Source organism: Oncorhynchus clarkii, chromosome 11 (assembly GCF_045791955.1).
Source record: "Oncorhynchus clarkii lewisi isolate Uvic-CL-2024 chromosome 11, UVic_Ocla_1.0, whole genome shotgun sequence".
Taxonomy (NCBI): Eukaryota; Metazoa; Chordata; class Actinopteri; order Salmoniformes; family Salmonidae; genus Oncorhynchus; species Oncorhynchus clarkii.
In genome coordinates, this window is record NC_092157.1 from 20,406,791 (window position 1) to 20,426,194 (window position 19,404).

Sequence of the window (19,404 nt, forward strand, 5' to 3'; positions counted from 1 at the left end):
CTTCCATTTGGCTGACAAACTATTCCCTAATCCCTTCTACAGTTATAATTCAGACAGCATCTCTGGCTGATGATGCACTTGATAGTGTGACTGGAATGGAATGACAGTGAGTGTGCTGCTGCAACCTGCAGATGAAGTTTAGCACCTTGCGTACGTCAGAACCTAGCATGACTAGATTCCAGATACTTCCACCTCTACCTTAGTCTCATCACTTCCACCTCATCGGCTGCTGTATCAGTGTTAGTCATCACTGTAGAATTTCTGTAAGCTCCCAAAACATGCTTTGAAGTATTTCCTATGCTTTTGTCGATTTGTATTCATGTTTGACTGCTACCGTCTAGGTTTATGTTTTATGGGATAACCAGTATAAATAAAGGATCAAAAGTAGAATGAGTTAAAATCTACGCCAAAATCCACAACATACTGTGAATAATTGCTGTTACATTGATTACAATAGTGATACAGTATTATACTGTGCAGTATACAGTACATCCAGTCCTAGTCATCTGCTGTACAGTATGCAGGCTGGGAGGGGGACTAATCTGAACCTTGGGGAGTGGCGGATCTCATAAAGGCTGTTATATCTTTCATCTCCAGCTGATTGACAAAACGGAGCGGGAAAACCTGTGATTCATCACATCTGATCTATGTTCACTCTTCTCTTGTCTTCTCCTCTCCTCTACTTATCCCCATCTCCACTCTCCTCAGGGCACTTCAGATGAAGTGAGGGAGAAGACAAGGCGAGGAAAATGGGCAGAACAGTTCTCTCTCTCCTCCTCCTCCTCCTTCGCTCCCCTTGCTTTTCATTCATCTTGAGTAGCCTAGTGTGAATTAGCATGTGCTAGCAGCATTAGCTAGGCAGAGGCAGATGTGAACCTCTCTCCACACAGCCAGATTTTGGAGCATCAAATTGAGTGAATTCAAGACTTTTATCTTCTTTAATTATGTAAATCATATGCCACAGATATTTCTTGTCAAGACAGAGGGGAGCCATGTTATTTATGTATTTGTATCTCTTTCAGCCATATGAGAAGAGGCTTCACCAGTACACAGGAGTTTTTCAAACACCACAATATTCTATTGAGAAAACATACACACTTCATCAACCTGACTATAAATGGACAATACCACTTTCCCCCCTATCTACACCCACCTTTTCACATGACCTCACTCACTCTATCTTACTTAACTTACTGTATAGGTTCAATTGTCAATAGCAATCCCATTCCTTCTTCACCCCATTAAATCTAGTCTATCCATCTAGGATAAAATATCAATGTATTTGGGTGTATGGGAAATCCTTGTGTGATAGATGTGTGATAGATGTGTGATAGATATGTGATAGATATGTGATAGATATGTGATGTGATAGATATGTGATAGATATGTGATAGATATGTGATAGATATGTGATAGATATGTGTGGAGAAAAATGTATATACAGTTCATGAGGGTAAGGGACGGAAATGATGCTTTGTTCAAATTTATAAAACGGGTTGTTTGGATCCTGGATGCTGATTGGTTGATAGAGAGAAGTTATAGCACCACAATCCCCCTATTCAGGTAATGCCTGTTAACAGTTCCATTAGATTTATCAATGCGCATCCACTGTCCCACAGCCCAGCCAATTTACCAACTTAATCTTCCCTGGGAAAAAGTGTCTAGACAATATTTCCACATGCTAGCATTTGGTTTGCAACAGTTTGGGTTTGTCTAAACCTTCCTGTTTGCCTCTCTGACCTGTGGAACAATGTTGCAGTTTTTTTTTTTCGATCTTCACCGTGCCATGCACATGAATGTGATGAGACTGACCGCTTCTCTGAGCAAGGACAATTCATTTATCAGGATTATTATAATGGATATATGGCAATAGAAACAAAGGCACATTTCAGCTGCTTGATGCAATTGTGTGTTAGCTACCAAAGTAGAAGTAGCTAGCCTACATAGCTACATGCCAATGATTTGTTTAGTATAGCAACCATTGGAAATAGAATGGATAGCAATTTCAGAAACTCAGAACTAACGACTGGCTTTTGTGGGGACTATTTAGTATGACGGAAGGATGAAATAAAACAAATTTACACAATATAATAAAGTTTTTAATGAAAACATGTCGTTAATCTTTTTTAATATGTTGGCAACCGTTTTATAAAAGTAATAAGGCCCTCGAGCCTGGGAATTATTGAGAATAACACCCTCCTAAGGTCTGTTTCCCCGGCCCTTGGCTTCACTTCGGGCCTAAGAACAGCCCTAGCAGGGAGTTATTCACACGATAATTCCCGGGTTCTCATGCCTTATTGCTTAAGTAAAACAGTATCCAAGGACAATGTTGTGGGTCAATGGTAATGAAAAACGTCAAGAGGCTTATGGCAATGTATTTTGTGGAGGTAAAGAAGGATATAAACAGAATGTGGGATGCTCATAAGAATTTTTCCCACATGGAACATGATTCTGCAGGTCAGTCTTTCAGAGCTGTGATGTTGGTGTTAAAATTCTCCTACATATCACGCTGCTTCAGGCAGTATTCCCTTCAACCCTCGACAACGCACAAAATAAGTTGACAGTGTTATTAAACCCTGACCCAGCCAAGGGTATACATCATACAGCCTATAGGAGACCAGAGGGGATTTCAAATCATGGTTCGGTTTCGAAAGGTTGAAGTAAATCCACCCACTGCTCAGTTAATGGGAAACCAGCCCGAAGGTGATGCAAATTAAGAGAGTCAAGGCTTCTCACGGCACGCGGAGGGAGGTAATTGAGATGATTGTGTTCGACAGTACAGATTAGCCTGTCACGCTACTTCACCTTTCCTCTGCTACCCCCCTTCCTGTACCCCTGTAAACAACACAGAGAACTCAGATTGAAAGCTATCAAACTAAATCTCCACGCCGCTGGTTATATATTACTACAGCAACAAATATCGTTAGCCTGTCTGCCTGCCACCATTGCTGGAGGCTAGGAGCTGATAGCATACTTTGTGTGCTGTCGGGAGAGGTTTAAACCCCAAAATTAGCAGATTAGTACTCAGCTGCAAAAAGACTGGGTTTGTGAGTACATTAATAGAATTTGTACGTCTGCTTTTACGGCAGGTTTGAAACCTGTTATGAAAACAGCAAATGCGGGGGAGGTGGATGAAATAGAGCAGGATGCTTTGAGAGTGGAATCAAACTCCACTCACTGCTTTTTAATAGATGCCTGGGATTAACCATGTCTTTGACCATGTCTTTGAACATAACCATGTCTTTAAACATACTGTAGGTCCAGTAACAATACACAGATCATATTACATGGATGGAAGTGGAGACGATTTTGGGGTTGGAAAATCCTTGCGAGAATCAAAGACAATGGAGTCTAAAAGGTAACAAGTTAGAATCGTAACAGAAAAATACTCCTTGTAAACTCAGAAAACCTTGGGGAGTTTCTAATCTCGTGAGACATTTCATTTGGTCTTATTCTGAAATAGATTTATAGAATTAACTAAAGGGTGGATTGGTCACTGGGAATTAGATGAGAGTTAATATTGGGAGAAGGTCACAAGAAATTAGAGTTGATTAGAGTTGGGGTTACCAAACCTAAAATTACCTTTTTAAAATGTTGTAGTGCCGTGGTTTGGGAAAATCATGGAGAAGAAGAGAGACCAGTCATTACGCGAGTGAATCGTTGGACTCGGTGGAGAGATAAATGTTGTCGTGTCTAAGGGTAGTACATGCTAAATGAAGGGCATATAAACAATGAGGTGGATTAAAACTAACGATTAATGATTGGAGGGAGGACAGTGGATTTATCAGTATCGAGCTTGGTTTGTAATTAAAACGTACAAGTTTCTGATTAAGATGAAGTATAGTGAAAGCTAACGAAATGTACACTTTCTCTTCAAGCAGAGGAGGGGGTGTCATTTTCTTTCTCTTTGGAAGGATTAGGCTGTAAAATGAGCTCCCAGATAAGTAAGGCCTGGCCATGTGTGTGTTTTCACCATATGGTTTATCACACACACACCAGCACGCAAACACAATTTACTGATTATGAATATGGGTTACTGTTTTAAATGTTTGAAATGGTTTCTGAAGGACAGAGAAAGAAAGGGAAAGGAAATACTTAATGGTGTTGAGGCCTGATCAATCTTACTAGAAATAATGGACAATAGGATTTTGAAGTATAGTCTATTTTACCATTACGTTACTGGATACAATTATTTCTTTAAGGATACAATTACTTCCTTATAGAGTTATCAAGAGTTGTAATTCTAATTGGCTGATAATAGCCTGAGTTGTTCATCTTTGATTTAACAGGCAGTGTGATTATGTGGGTTAGTGTGTTTGTATGTCACGTCCTGACCTTAGTTCCTTTTTTACGTCTCTATTTTTTTACGCCTCTATTTTTTCTATAGTTTGGTCAGGGCGTGAGTTGGGGTGGGCATTCTATGTGTTGTTCTATGTTTTTGTATTTCTGTGTATGGCCTGGTATGGTTCCCAATCAGAGGCAGCTGTTTATCGTTGTCTCTGATTGAGAACCATACTTAGGCAGCCTGTTTTCCCACTATGATTTGTGGGTAGTTGTTTTCCGTTTCTGTGTTTGCACCATACGGGACTGTTTCGATTTTCATTTCTTTCCTTCACTTTGTTCTTTTGGTATTTTCTCGTGTTCTGAGTTATTAAAGTTATCATGGACACGTACCACGCTGCATTTTGGTCCGATCCTTCTTACTCCTCCTCAGAAGAGGAGGAAAACCTGTTACACTGTATTTGTTTTCATTCAAATTTCACCAGATTGGGGATGTTGTATTGTTGGGATTTCTCCCGAGAGGTTAGCGACATAACTCCCTGATCCGGTATCTGCTGTGAGGTAGACAGCATGATAAGGGGGTATAGGACAATTTGGAAAATGTTTTCAACAGTGTGTGTTTACGCTCTTTGGCATTAACATTGGGAGAGCGGAATAGAATGTGACTGGGGGATGGCTCATAAATTCAGGAAGTTGGTAATAGAGTCTCTTGGAAAAGGTACCACTCTATGTATATTGTTACAGGAGATAGCTCGTAGGAGAGGATAGCTAACTGCACAATATAGATTATAGAGACCAGTATGAAGTAAATTGAGTGTCACACAGACCCAGATCATGGTGGTAGTAGCAGAGATAGTACTGTCATTTCAGACACTATTGTCAACTTTCAATGAGGGGTTTGTCAAAGAAGGTATAATGCTTAAAAGGAAATCCACAAATTCCTGTATACAGGAGGCCACATAAACGGAAAGGAAGTTTGCTGTAATAATATCATCAAATCTCCTGAAGAGTGTGATTAAGGAACATATGACTCAGATACTATTCCAATGCCACCACAGGACTCATGCCACATAAAGAGGTAACTGGGAGACCGATGGGAGTACCAGGTGCTGTTATTCACGTCACAAATGAGTGATTTGGCCATACTGGGAGAGTCTATGTTGTTCTATTGTCAGGAAATTACCCATGCGTTGCAGTGTGTATCTTCCCAGGTGAAAGAGGCCCACCGTAGACTCCCTCAGGATTGGAAAGCACACCTACTAGAGCTGGAAGACAAGGTGTGCTTGAAGGTCCATCAACGGGATACCTTTCAGCCCAGGTGGACCAGACCCCACACTGTCCTACTAGTGACTGACACAGCAGTGAAGGTGTCGGGAAGGAAGGCCTGGATCCATGTGTCCCAGGTGAAAGCTGCACCAACACCTACTGACTTGGGAGAAGCCGAGCAAGATGGAGAGGCTAGAGCAGGATGGAGAGGCTAGAGCAGGATGGAGAGGCTAGAGCAGGATGGAGAGGCTAGAGCAGGATGGATAGGCTAGAGCAGGATGGAGAGGCTAGAGCAGGATGGAGAGGCTAGAGCAGGATGGAGAGGCTAGAGCAGGATGGAGAGGCTAGAGCAGGATGGAGAGGCTAGCGCAGGATGGAGAGGCTAGAGCAGGATGGATAGGCTAGAGCAGGATGGAGAGGCTAGAGCAGGATGGAGAGGCTAGAGCAGGATGGAGAGGCTAGAGCAGGATGGAGAGGCTAGAGCAGGATGGATAGGCTAGAGCAGGATGGAGAGGCTAGAGCAGGATGGAGAGGCTAGAGCAGGATGGAGAGGCTAGAGCAGGATGGATAGGCTAGAGCAGGATGGAGAGGCTAGAGCAGGATGGAGAGGCTAGAGCAGGATGGATAGGCTAGAGCAGGATGGAGAGGCTAGAGCAGGATGGAGAGGCTAGAGCAGGATGGAGAGGCTAGAGCAGGATGGAGAGGCTAGAGCAGGTTTTGATAGAGGAGGTGATGATGGAAAAGAAGGAGTGTAGATCACAATGTAAGAAGGGCAGTAACGTGGGGCCTCTGGACATTTTTAGTTGGGGTAGTGTTTGTGGCGCTCTAAGGGGAGAAGATCAAATAACACTTTATATAGAGTGGATAGCTCGATACGAAGATACTCGAGTTCATTGGGAGAGGGTAACATCAAAAGTTGCGGAAGCCGTGAGGGTAACTAATCATAAAGGCATGGTGATATGGGTGGTTCCATTTGAAAATAGATCTAGTGTCCTAGATGTAGGATGTTCTGATAAGGGGATGGTTCTCTTACAAACAGGAATTTGGAAAGAATGCAATGGAACAGATAGTTTGAGGAATGAAACCAGATTCTTGTCCCTCCCTCAACATGGCATTGGGTGCGATAGACTCCAGTTGAAAGAATAGTAGTTAATAACCTTCAAGTTAGTGTGGGCAAAGGACAAAACTTCTGAGAGTTCTACGACACAGGACGTCAAGCCAGGCGAAGCTACAGAAACGACAGAGAGGGAATTATATTGGAGCAAGAGGTTTTACATACCTTTCACTCTGTATTACCCAACACCAACAGGAATGAAATGGTCGAGGAAGATTTTAGATAGTGAGAGACCGAGGACCTGGGAAGAAATAGCTTGTTGGGGCAATCAGACCCTAGACGATATTATGCGAAGAGAGTATAATGACCAGATAGTCCTTATTTGCTTGAGGAAAGTGAGGGTACAACAATTGAGAGGGTTGCCACAGATCCATGTATACAAGAAGCTGTATTCTCAGAGAAAAACCTTGCAGTAGTGGCGGCAGCCCATCTGTTGCAGGGGACGATCAGGAAGCATGTGATCCAGAGATATGTAGAACTGGACACTCTCTCAACCCCACTGCTCTCTCCTCCATATCAAAGGGCAGATAATCCATTGACATACCTCCCAGAGAACTAGGACCAACACACGGTAAGAGGAATTTGTAGAGGGATTGCGGAAACACAACCTTTAGGCCCTAAAACCTATGTCACACATAGGGTTTTCACATGGGGTGGGGATGGGTATGCCGTGGGATGATAGATGTGATCCAGATCTGAGTAATGGTAATTATTGCCCGCCAGTCCCTACTGTAGCACAACATAAGGAGGCAATAGATAAGCTGATCAGGAAAACATTGGGAGTGGACTGGGGAAAAGGCAGAGAATATCTCATAAACTCAATCATAGATCTAACGGGTAAAGCCGGTGGTGAAAGTTACTGACAGTGACAGAGTTAAAGCGGTAACAATACTTACTGCTGTTACATTGGGAGTAATAACAAAAGAGACTTAAGGTTGTGGTATTGGACAATTGATCAAATAAGGTGGATGTTGGAATATGCAGCATGGGCAGTGTTGGCAGTTACGGGGGTAGTAGCTCTGATGGCATTGTTTGGATTCCATATAGTAAAAGCTTTGTAGCTAAAACGCACATATAGTGCAGATTTGCCACAAGAGGAGGTGAAATGGATTCAGGCTACGGCTCACGTCTTTAGGGTAGCTTTAGGAGGTGAACGCAGTGAGGAGGACTTGGCTGAAAAACATCTCTTGTGATCCTGTAGCCCTTGATGGAAGACTGAGAAAAAGCATTAGGGGGATATTTAGAGCCCTACTTAGCATAAAAGCATATCAGTGGGCATAGTGTTCAGGGGTTGCAGGAGATTGTGTCGGTCGGGTTCCTTAAGCTGTGGTCGGAGATTTAGTTTATAAATGTATCTACATAGATGCTTATGATAATCAGTAGAAATTAGGATTGCTTTAACTTAATGTTTATTTATTTATTTTATTTTTCTAGTATTTTTTTTCTTCTCTATCTATCAAGTCTTTTTCTATCACACTCTCAGATCTAGAGAAAACCAAAGAAGAAGAAAGTCTACAGCAGGCAGTTGAATGATTGTTTAACGGTATTAAACAATAAGAAGGATTTATGCTTTAATTGGGGGGGGGGGGGGGATTATGGATTCTATCAAAATGTAACATGTTTCAAGTTAAACTGTAGTTTGTTTGTATCCTGTTTAGTGAATGATTACTGTGAGTATAAATGGAGTTTAGGCCATGAAACTGTGTGTATACTAATTTAGAAAAGTTTACCTAATCAGATAAGAGGAAATTGTCTAGGATCAGAGAGCAGGGTCAGGCCCAGAACAGAAGATGGACGGGGTGTGATTCTGACTATCTGGCTAAACAAAGAGAGAACCATGGACATTCCACAGGGGAAAAGAGGGAAACTCATTGGGGTCATAAAATGTATAGCTGGGGAGGTGACGCCTATAAGGGAAGAGTATAAAATGTGTTGTGAGCTTTCTAAATGTATGCACTCAGCTGACTGTATCCTTGGTATTAAACACTTGAAACTTCTCGTGAGCTTTTGGTCTCAATTACTTATAGTAAAGAAGTTGCATTAACATTTTTCTTTTTAACCGTGCTAAGGAAATATATGGTGTTGCTTAGCAGAGAGGGTGTGAACAGACTGTTGATGAGGTTTCTGAGAGCCAATGTTTGCGTTGGGCCCATATCCACAAAGCTTCTCAGAGTAAGAGTGCTTATCTAGGATGTGTCCATATAATCTTATTTATTATGAACTAAAATCACTCCTACCCGCTTTGTATATACTGAACTAGCCTCTTTGCAGTGTCAACACCATCCTGCTGTTGCGATTGGGCATGTTGGGCATGTTGCGATTGGGCATGTTGCGATTGCCTAGCTGAAGGTAGTGTGGATACTTTGTAGCGGTTGTTACCTGCAGTGAAGTTGTAGTTGGCTGAAAATCCAATTGCCTCCAGTTCGGCATCAGAAACAAATTTTATCCAGAGGTACCGTCCACTGCTCCTGATGAAGGGAGGGATGGTCTGGCCACAGTAGCGCCCGATTATTGGGGAGAAGCCAAAGGGGCCGTCTCGCACCTCAATGTTGTCAAATTTACATTCCCATGAAGGCTCTATAGAATACCTCTCATCAAAGAAAAGATCGATACACAGCCTCGGAGGAGCTGGAGGAGACAAAGAGAGTAGATAGTACAGATAAATATAATGCTCAAACTGTGTAGCATATTACACAACACAGTACATCTATAAGGCATATAATGCAAAACATGGAGAACAAATGAAGTGCAATTAAACAGCGTGCAATTAAGATGAAGCTTTCTTATGGTAAATGCCCATTGGGGGTTTACTCATTTTGAGTCATTTTGCAATGCAATTGAAATAGATACTCACTGTAAGTTGTCTTAAATTAATGAACTACTATGTGGCTTAGATGACTGAACTACTAAGAAAATCTGAATCTTAGAATCCCTGTATTTTATTAATTTATTGGTGAAGGGCTTTCCAAGTATTCCAAGCAAATAAATCATACAGTAATGAATATAACTGATCCCTGGAGGAGGGAACGAGGCATAACATACTATGGGGAGTCAACTACCAATTATACTCACCTGAAGAAAACTGAAATCACACCCAAGGGGCCAATGGATGCTGAGCCCAACCTCGGAAGTCCCGCCTTCCTGGCTATAACACCAGGACTCACATGAATTTCCTCAATTCAGTACCAATCTTCAACAAGCCCAAACCCCTTGACGGCGCAGGGCCAAAATATGTTATACCTCGTTCCCTCTTTCAGGGAACAGTAGTTATATTTATAACTGTACGTTCCCTTTCATTCCCTTTCACACTGGGTAGAACATACATCTGGGTATAACTGGGTAACATACATCACACTCCAAGATGGCTCAGAGAGTACCAAACCAGGATGCCCACGCTAACCCAAGCACACACAGGTTCCACCGGCTCCAAAAAGGGGTTACAGAAGACACCTTTTCCCCTAATACTTAGCAGCGAAGCCTGAACTGTCAGAGCCTCATGAGGACTCAACTGCCAGAGCCCTATATAGGGAACCAGAAGCTGCTGCAACTTAGCTATGCGCACTGACACGCTGCCACAGCAGCCCAAGTCCATTGACCCCACGGTTCCAAGAAAAATACTTACCTTGTGAGCTTGAAACGTCAGAACTGTTCTGTTGTTTTGAACCACAACAGAACACCTGTGGTGACTTGTTAAAACGCACACGCACTCTGCAAAGCACCGACCAGAGTCGATGAACCAGGAAACCTACAGTAACCTGCTAACTGTGTACTTGCGTACTGCCACCGCAGCCCAAGACTCAACCCCACAGGGAACTGTGGTAACCACACAGGGAGCAGTTACATCCAAGCGATAAAACCTCACAAAGGTATGTGGGAACGCCAACTGGTTGCAGCACAGATATCACCAATTGTCATGCCCCTGAATAATACCCAAGAAGCCATCACACCGCTAGTGAAGTGAGCACACACACCGCTAGTGAAGTGAGCACACACACCGCTAGTGAAGTGAGCACACACACCGCTAGTGAAGTGAGCACACACACCGCTAGTGAAGTCAGCACACACACCGCTAGTGAAGTCAGCACACACACCGCTAGTGAAGTGAGCACACACACCGCTAGTGAAGTGAGCACACACACCGCTAGTGAAGTGAGCACACACACCGCTAGTGAAGTGAGCACACACAACGCTAGTGAAGTGAGCACACACACCGCTAGTGAAGTGAGCACACACACCGCTAGTGAAGTGAGCACACACACCGCTAGTGAAGTCAGCAAACACACCGCTAGTGAAGTGAGCACACACACCGCTAGTGAAGTCAGCACACACACCGCTAGTGAAGTGAACACACACACCGGTAGGCAACTCTTGTCCTTTGCTGTCATATGCCGGGGAGACAGCCTCCACAATCCAATGAGAAAGACGTTGCTTCGAAAGTGCCCTACCATGAGCTGGATTAGCGAAATAGACAAAAAGCTGGTCACAAACATGGATATCCTTCGTCCTATCCATATACCTGCGGAAAGTGCGAACCGGACACAAGCCATGCAGCCTACGTTGTTCACCGGAAGCAAACAAAGGAGGTGAGAAAGGGAACAGCTCGAAAGCCAGGGACCTGTAAGACATAGGCATAACCTTGGGAGCAAAAGCTGCATTAGGACATAACAGAACATGGAGGGTGTACTGATAGCACGCGGAGATCTCCAACGTGCTTGGCCAACGCCAAGGCCATGAGTATGGCGGTCTTGTAGGAAAGGACCTTCAGGTGTACACCAATGGTTCAAACAGAGGCTCAGACAGAGCATCCAGGACCAAAGCCAGGTCCCAGGCCATAGGCTTAGACACTGGTCTGAGCCAACGCACGGTTTACAGGATCCGCACCACCAAAGGATGAGACCTCAATGTAGAGCCATCAATCCCTACATGACACGTCGAGATGGCTGCCATATAAACCTTCAATGCAGAGGCATCAAAATGTCCACCAAAGAGCTATGAAAAGAGGAAACTCCTTTAACCTAACTCCAACCGCGTGCCACTTAAAAGTATATAAACTGTATAGTCGTATTCCTGTTTGAGGGTAAACTCCTAGCCGTCAAATTCAACATTTTAGAGGCCAAACAAACAGACACTTTATCTGCGGTAATGCGTGCCAAACTCTCCCAAGCGTCTGCGACAATAGATCCCAATGACACAGAACCATCCATGGGTCCCTGCCCAACAGATCTCCGGGAACCAGGGTTGTCTGGGCTAACAGGGAGCCACCAGAATCAACAACAGACTCTCCTGACGGACACTCCCCAACAGACGAAAATGCGTGTCAGCCCTTCTGAACCGGTCCCATATTTTTGGCAACCCCCGAGAGGTGCTGTCTCCATTCTGTAGCGATAGGACCCCCCCCCCCCCTGGAAAGTAGATCCGCACCCACAGGTTTAGGAGAGAGAGAGAACGCATCTGTCGTGATCACCCTGCGGGACACTACCTGGCCCATGAGAACCCCCTGCAACAGCAGTTGCGTGTCGCTCCAAGAAGTCAACGCCCTATAGCACGACGAGATACCTTGAGCAACCGATGGCAGTGGCAGGATACATTCAGACGTGTAGCAATCACCCAGCGCTGAAACAGACACATCAACAGAAGAACTGTTTTTATTATGTCCACACCTGGATGACACTGCACTCTTGATACTAGAGGTCGACCGATTATGTTTGTTCAACGCCGATACCGATTATTGGAGGACCCAAAAAAAGGCGATACCGATTAATCAGTCGATTTTATATATATATTTGTAATAATGACAATTAAAACAATACTGAGTGAACACTTATTTTAACTTAATATAATACATCAATAAAATCTATTTAGTCTCAAATAAATAATGAAACATGTTCAATTTGGTTTAAATAATGCAAAAACAAAGTGTTGGCGAAGAAAGTAAAAGTGCAATATGTCCCATGTAAAAAAGCTAACATTTAAGTTCCTTGCTCAGAACATATGAAAGCTGGTGGTTCCTTTTAACATGAGTCTTCGATATTCCCAGGTAAGTTTTAGGTTGTAGTTATTATGGGACTATTTCTCTCTATACCATTTGTATTTCATATACCTTTGACTATTGGATGTTCTAATAGGTACTTTAGTATTGCCAGCCTAATCTCGGGAGTCGATAGGCTTGAAGTCATAAACAGCGCAATGCTTGAAGCACAGAGAAGAGCTGCTGGCAAATGCAGGAAAGTGCCGTTTGAATGAATGCTTACGAGCCTGCTGCTGCCTATCACCGCTCAGTCAGACTGCTCTATCAAATCATAGACTTAATTATAATATAATAACACACAGAAATACTAGCCTTAGGTCATTAATATGGTAAAATCCGGAAACTATCATTTTGAAAACAAAACGTTTTTTCTTTCAGTGAAATACGGAACCGTTCCGTATTTTATCTAACGGGTGGCATCCCTAAGTCTAAATATTGCTGTTACATTGCACAACCTTCAATGTTATGTCATAATTATGTACAATTCTGGCAAATTAATTATGGTCTTTGTCAGGAAGAAATGGTCTTCACACAGTTCGCAACGAGTCAGGTGGCCCAAACTGCTGCATATACCCTGACTCTGCTTGCACAGAATGCAAGAGAGGTGACACAATTTCCCTAGTTAAAAGAAATTCATGTTAGCAAGCAATATTAACTAAATATGCAGGTTTAAAAATATATACTATTGATTTAAGAAAAGCATTGACGTTTATGGTTAGGTATACATTGGTGCAACGACAGTGCTTTTTTCGCGGGTGATAAATCACCTGTTTGGCGAAGTATGATAAATGATAAATTAACAGTCACCGCATCGATAATATGCAACGCAGGACAAGCTAGATGAACTAGTAATATCATCAACCATGTGTAGTTAACTAGTGATTATGTGAAGATTGATTGTTTTTTATAAGATACGTTTAATGATTGATTCCTTGCTGCACTCGCATAACAGGTAGTCAGCCTGCCACACAGTCTCCTCGTGGAGTGCAACGTAATCGGCCATAATCGGTGTCCAAAAATGCAGATTACCGATTGTTATGAAAACTTGAAATCGGCCCTAATTAAATTGGCCCTTCCGATTAATCGCTCAACCTCTACTTGATACCCCTGAACATGAGGAACCTTGGGTAGAAACAATGTATTATTGTGATACCGCTGTTCTGATACCCGGCTCCCACCAGGTTCGTGGACTTAGGCAACCAGCAACTTGCCCCTATTGACCGAGCCACTTGGGAGCATTATTGCCACAGTAGATGCTTGAGATGGAGGGCCCTGAGAACACGCCCCCTGCCCTGGCCTCCAGCTAGGGACGCCAGGTCTGCTTCTTCCACGCCACAGAAGAATCTGGTTTTACCCCGCTCTTCTTCAACTCAGCATGTCCAGAAAGGGCCTGGACCTTTTCTTTCACGCCTCAGGAACTGCCAAACCGCTCGTGCGAATGATTTTAGTTGGAAAAGGACCTGTAGAGCTGCGTCCTGCTTTTGTTTCCTCTTTAAATGGGCCTGTCAAGGCTCCATAGCCAAGCCAAACGACCTTGTTGGCAAAACTGTCTCATCCAAATATATCCGCATGTCCTTCTCAGCAATCCGGGACAACGTAAACCAGAGGTGGCGCTGAACCACAACTGTCGCCCACTATACTTTTCCCCACAGCCACAATAGTACAGCAGGACAAAATCAGCCTTAGCACGGATTTCGTCAAGAAGCTCTGAAGCTGGTTTCCCTGCCTCCACGGTCTTATTCAGCTCCTGCAGCAAATCGATATGATACATCTGCAGCATTGTGACCACATTCAATGATCGGGATGCCACAACCTTAGGCTGGTACACTTTGTCCATCCACGAGAACCGGCAATGTTTATTTGGAAGCAATGCTAGGATTAGCACCCTTGTTAACCTCTGGAGCTAAGTAACTCACCAGCTTTCCATGCATCAGCGGTGTGTAAACAAGCCTCCATACCCTCTATACCTCCATACCCTCTAAATTCATGAACTCGCCATAACCTAGCTTTCCTGGCTGAATGAGGGGAATCACAGGTCGCCTTTAGCTCACTGGCAAAATCTTTAAACAGGGGTAAGCGATGCTTCCCAGCTGCAGGGATAGAAGGTAAATACCTTCCCCCAAACCTGGAGGAACACCGATGTGGGGTAGAAGACGGCCAATCCACCCCCAGTTGATCTGCAGCCCTACGACACAGCTCCATCAAAGGCGCATTAACCACCAATGGTTCACTCTCCCCCGCTGAGTCCAAAGCCAGGGCTTTAGGCTGCTCTAGACTAATATCGTCCCATTCACAGTCTGAAAACCTTCCAGAGCAATCTAGGGATAGTGTATCATCCCAGGAATCCGGACTCTGAACGCTGCCAGAGAAGCAGGAATGAGCCTCACTCTGGGATGACACCCCTATCAACTCCGACCACCGCTGCTGCTCTCAGACAACCCCATTCCAGAGGTCGCTTCACCGGAAGACCCTTTAACAACACCCGGAGACACAGGTCACACAAACTGGTCTGACTCAAAGCCTCCTGAGTGTGTTTCCACCCAAGGCAAACAGGACAGCAACCGTGAGTATCTTTAATTTTCCCTAGGGCACGGTCAGATGTTCAAACTTGGATGGTTAGCATTTTTTTTACTTACTCTTACCACTGGCCATCTTACTCATGCAAGGAAGCACTGGCTATACAAGCAGGGCAGAAAGTACTGTGTTTTAAGCAAACACAAATCCTACCCAAGCAAGGAAGCATTAACTACACAAGTAGAGCATAAGGGGTTAGCTTTTAGCAAACTCAAAAACCGGTAACAAGACCCAAAACTCACAACATCTAGGGGGACGAGTACTCTCTCCCCACTAACAGACACCTCAGGTGGAGTCAAATCTCATAGTTTGTAAATTGCATAACACGTTCTTCCTTCAGGCGAGCCGAAGAGCGAAGAATTTAGGAAATTAATGCAAGCCCGGTTATAGCCATTAAGATGGGGCATCTGAGGGTAGGCTAGGCATCTATTGGCCAGTTGGGCGTGATTTCAGTTTTCTTCAGGTGAATATGATTGGTCGTTGACTCCCCATAGTATGTTATACTGTGTGACCGACTGATAGGGAACCTTATATTTCTATCTTAATTATCAGTAGGCTATTGGTAATGTCCAGTGGCCTCGATCGACAATGATCTCACAAGCTTACACTCGGTCAGGTCTGGATGGTGGATCGGGCTAAAAGTCTGGCCCATCATACACATTTCACCCAATAAATCCAGTTCAAACCATAACTCAGATGATACTGTTGCAGCTAGTATGGTTCCTCCAGTCCAGTAATAGAGTCTCTCTGTAGAGATGATCTTTCATGTATTCATTTAGTTAATATCATTAGGGCCTTAACCTAATCTCCTCCACTGATTAATCAAATATCAACCTCCCAGAACGTAAATTAAAATGACTGAGATTGCAACTTGTTGTCTGATTTCATTACCATCATCAGACAAACATCAGCAGCACAGCAACTAAACTGGCCAATCCCATCAGTAATTACTGTGAACACATATCTCAATATCTGGTCCAGATTTCACTCTGAAACATGAAGAGATACATCCACTCACAGAGCAACTTGAGCTCATCCATATTCACGGAAGCCTGAACTCAAGTAGACAGCGAGGAGTTAAACAGACAGATGGTTTTAATTTCTCACCTGGATCTAAGATTATAAAGATGTGAGGACACTATTATATGTTACATGCTGTAAGATCAAGGTTCTTGAAACACTATTTAAGAGTCTGTATTCCTTATTCAGGGTGGTCTATTGAAACATTCCTTATTTGCTTGAAGAATGTCAACCCATGATCTGAACAGAAAACTTAGATGGCTTTATAATGATGTTAGTTACTGTGAAAGTTATTCACCTTCAATAATGTAAACACACTCCACTTCTGGGGGGTATTTGCTGGGGTAGTTGGGAGAAGTGAACAATCCCCCGTCTCCTTCTTTCACCCAGGTGCCACATTGTCCTGCAGGCTTCACTCCTGAATTGTTTTTCACTGAAAAAACAGTAGCAGAGTGAAGTGGATTAGACAGACAGACAGACAGACAGACAGACAGACAGACAGACAGACAGACAGACAGACAGACAGACAGACAGACCCAAAATGATTGGCACCTTTGATGAAGATGAACAAAAAGACCGTATAAAATAAATCATGCAAACACTGAGATTTATTGTATGCTCCAAGAAATCAGAACATTTTATTATTTTATACTGATGCAATTGCTCAGAGAAAGATTTGTTTAACAATTCATATTTTTTTCTCACAAAAAGATAGCAGTCAAAATTATTGGCAGCCCTGTTTTCAACACCTTTCAATACGTCACCTTGCTAGGATAACCGCACTGAGCCTTTTCTAAAATGTTTTATGAGATTAGAGAACACATTGGGAAGGATCTTTCCCAATGTGTTCTCTAATCTCATAAAACATTTTAGAAAAGGCTTAGTGCGGTTATCCTAGCAAGGTGACGTATTGAAAGGTGTTGAAAACAGGGCTGCCAATAATTTTGACTGCTATCTTTCCCAATGTGTTCTCTAATCTCATAAAACATTTTAGAAAAGGGCTCAGTGCAGTTATCCTCGGAAGGTGAGGTGTTGAAAACGGGTGCCAATAATTTTGACACCTATCTTTTTGAGAGGAAAAATATTACTTGATAATCAAAATCTCTTTCTCTGAGCAATTGTGTTAGTATAATATGATATAATTTTCTTATTTAGCTGAGAATACAATATAGCTCAGTATTTGTATTATTTATTTTATACTGTCTTTTTTGCTCATCTTTTTCGGGGGTGACAATAATTCTGGACTTGACTATATGCAGTTATAGAGTGCATTATACCTGCTTCCTTCTTCGTTGCCCCAGACAACCCAAGTATGAGTAGACTTGCAACAACTGCAACAAGAGACAAATACATTTTGGTAGTATATCCGGTCTAGCGTAAAATAGGCCTACTCTGAAGATATCAAAATACAAGGATATGGGCCTTTAAAAAAAATCGAGTTTACCATTAAAGAAATCCAACCTCAAATTAGATTCATTTTAAACCATTTAATTAAATTCCTAAAGTTTCTGAACTTGTTTTTATGGAATTGGATGCGCAATCAAGAGGCACGCATAATCTACCTATTACACTGTTTGATACAGCAGACCTCAGGCAACACATAACTGGGCTTCTACGCACAATTCATCATACTGATGGAAAAAGTGTAGGTTATACATGCAATCTTCAGGCTGAATACCATAATGTATACATCCGCATGCAATGCTATGTAAAAGTAGCCTACACATGCGGTTTGAAAAGGTAGGCTATACTATAGAAATTGTGAAGGGGTATGAGTGCATGGATATCAAATTCGTTACACAACTGGACTGACAACTACAAGCAACCACAATGGTACGTCAATTCATAAACTCAAGAATATTGTGCTACAACTCAATGAAGGTTTTGTGGTATAGGCGCAAGACAGTAAAGTCTGTTCAATATAAGTGGTGACTTACCGTGAAGGAGGCTGTGCCCATGTACCATGTCTGTACCTTTCACAAGGGGCTTCACGCTCAACTAATTCCATTTAGATTAAGGAATACTTCAAGAGGAAACGATTGAGATTTAAGGGAATTGCGAAATGGACAGCGTACCGAAATACCAAAAATAAAATAAAAATACAATTGATAAGCCGACAAATATCTTCACCTCAGTTAGACTTAAAATTCTTGAATGAGAAGATGAAAATTCCAGAGAGAGAAAAATCGCAACTACTAGTCACCAGTTTCATATAAAACCAAAAGCAAGTCTAAACATTCGCCCGATTTCCATCCAAACGTTTCCAGAACCTTTTGGTGGTTCTGATGCACTGACCAGATTAATAGGTCCGTCATCGGCCTTCTCTGATCGCTCCACCTTTACAATCTAACGATGAAACAGATATAGGGAGAAAAAGCAGTTTTGGTTATTTTTCTTCAATCCCTTTATCTGGAAACAAAAATCCTAATGACGCGTGGGTATCCATCCTCCTAAACGCATTCTCCGAATTGTTTTCACTGAGATGCGTAAAACCCCGGCTATCAAGTTCGACAGCAAAAGTCGTAACGTGAAGAAGAATTGTGTTTATCTCATCCTTTCTTCATCGATTCCCTCAAGCGATGGATAGTGTTCGTGGAGCATTCTCCATTCTTCTCTAGCGACTGGCTGGTCTCTCTCTCTCTCTCTCTCTCTCTCTCTCTTTGCACCCACCAAGAAGAGTTAATGGATATTGTCGCCCTCCTCCAAACGTTGATCATCCATTCATTCCTACAACTACTGGACTAACCTATAAACCAACCTAATTATAATTGGACCACACTCATACAAATATACGAAAACGACTTTGTTTCACGAATATAATCCAACTTCCCCGATATAAACGCCAATCAGGAGTAGAAAAAAGTACCGGGAGAAGGTGGTGGGGTGTTTCTTTAAAATGCTCTCTCTCTCTGCAAGCAGACTGCAGAATCCAACACCTCAGTCGGAAGGGCACTGAGCGAAAATGTAAAAGGTAAGCAGAAAAACGCACATTGCAAGAGGAAATGGAAGAAACAAGCAGAGCAGATAGATGCCAGGATATTGTAGACTATATTAACAACTCCAGGCAGCAACACCTGCAGCATGGAATAGATAGAGTTTCTTTCTGCCTCCTGCCGAACAT

The 19,404-nt window shown here is 42.8% G+C and overlaps 1 protein-coding gene across 1 annotated transcript in view; it reads right to left on the reverse strand.

The window, feature by feature from the left end:
* Positions 1-18,334, reverse strand: part of LOC139420674 (neuropilin (NRP) and tolloid (TLL)-like 1, like) — a 174,417-nt gene extending 156,083 nt beyond the window's left edge. The window contains exons 1-4 of the mRNA XM_071170894.1: positions 18,221-18,334; positions 17,561-17,614; positions 16,582-16,716; positions 9,041-9,289 (exon numbers count right to left, since the gene is read on the reverse strand). Coding sequence (XP_071026995.1) covers positions 9,041-9,289; positions 16,582-16,716; positions 17,561-17,614; positions 18,221-18,248 — 466 coding nt within the window. The 5' untranslated portion in view covers positions 18,249-18,334. The remainder of the gene's footprint in view (positions 1-9,040; positions 9,290-16,581; positions 16,717-17,560; positions 17,615-18,220) is intronic.
* Positions 18,335-19,404: the final 1,070 nt, after the last annotated feature.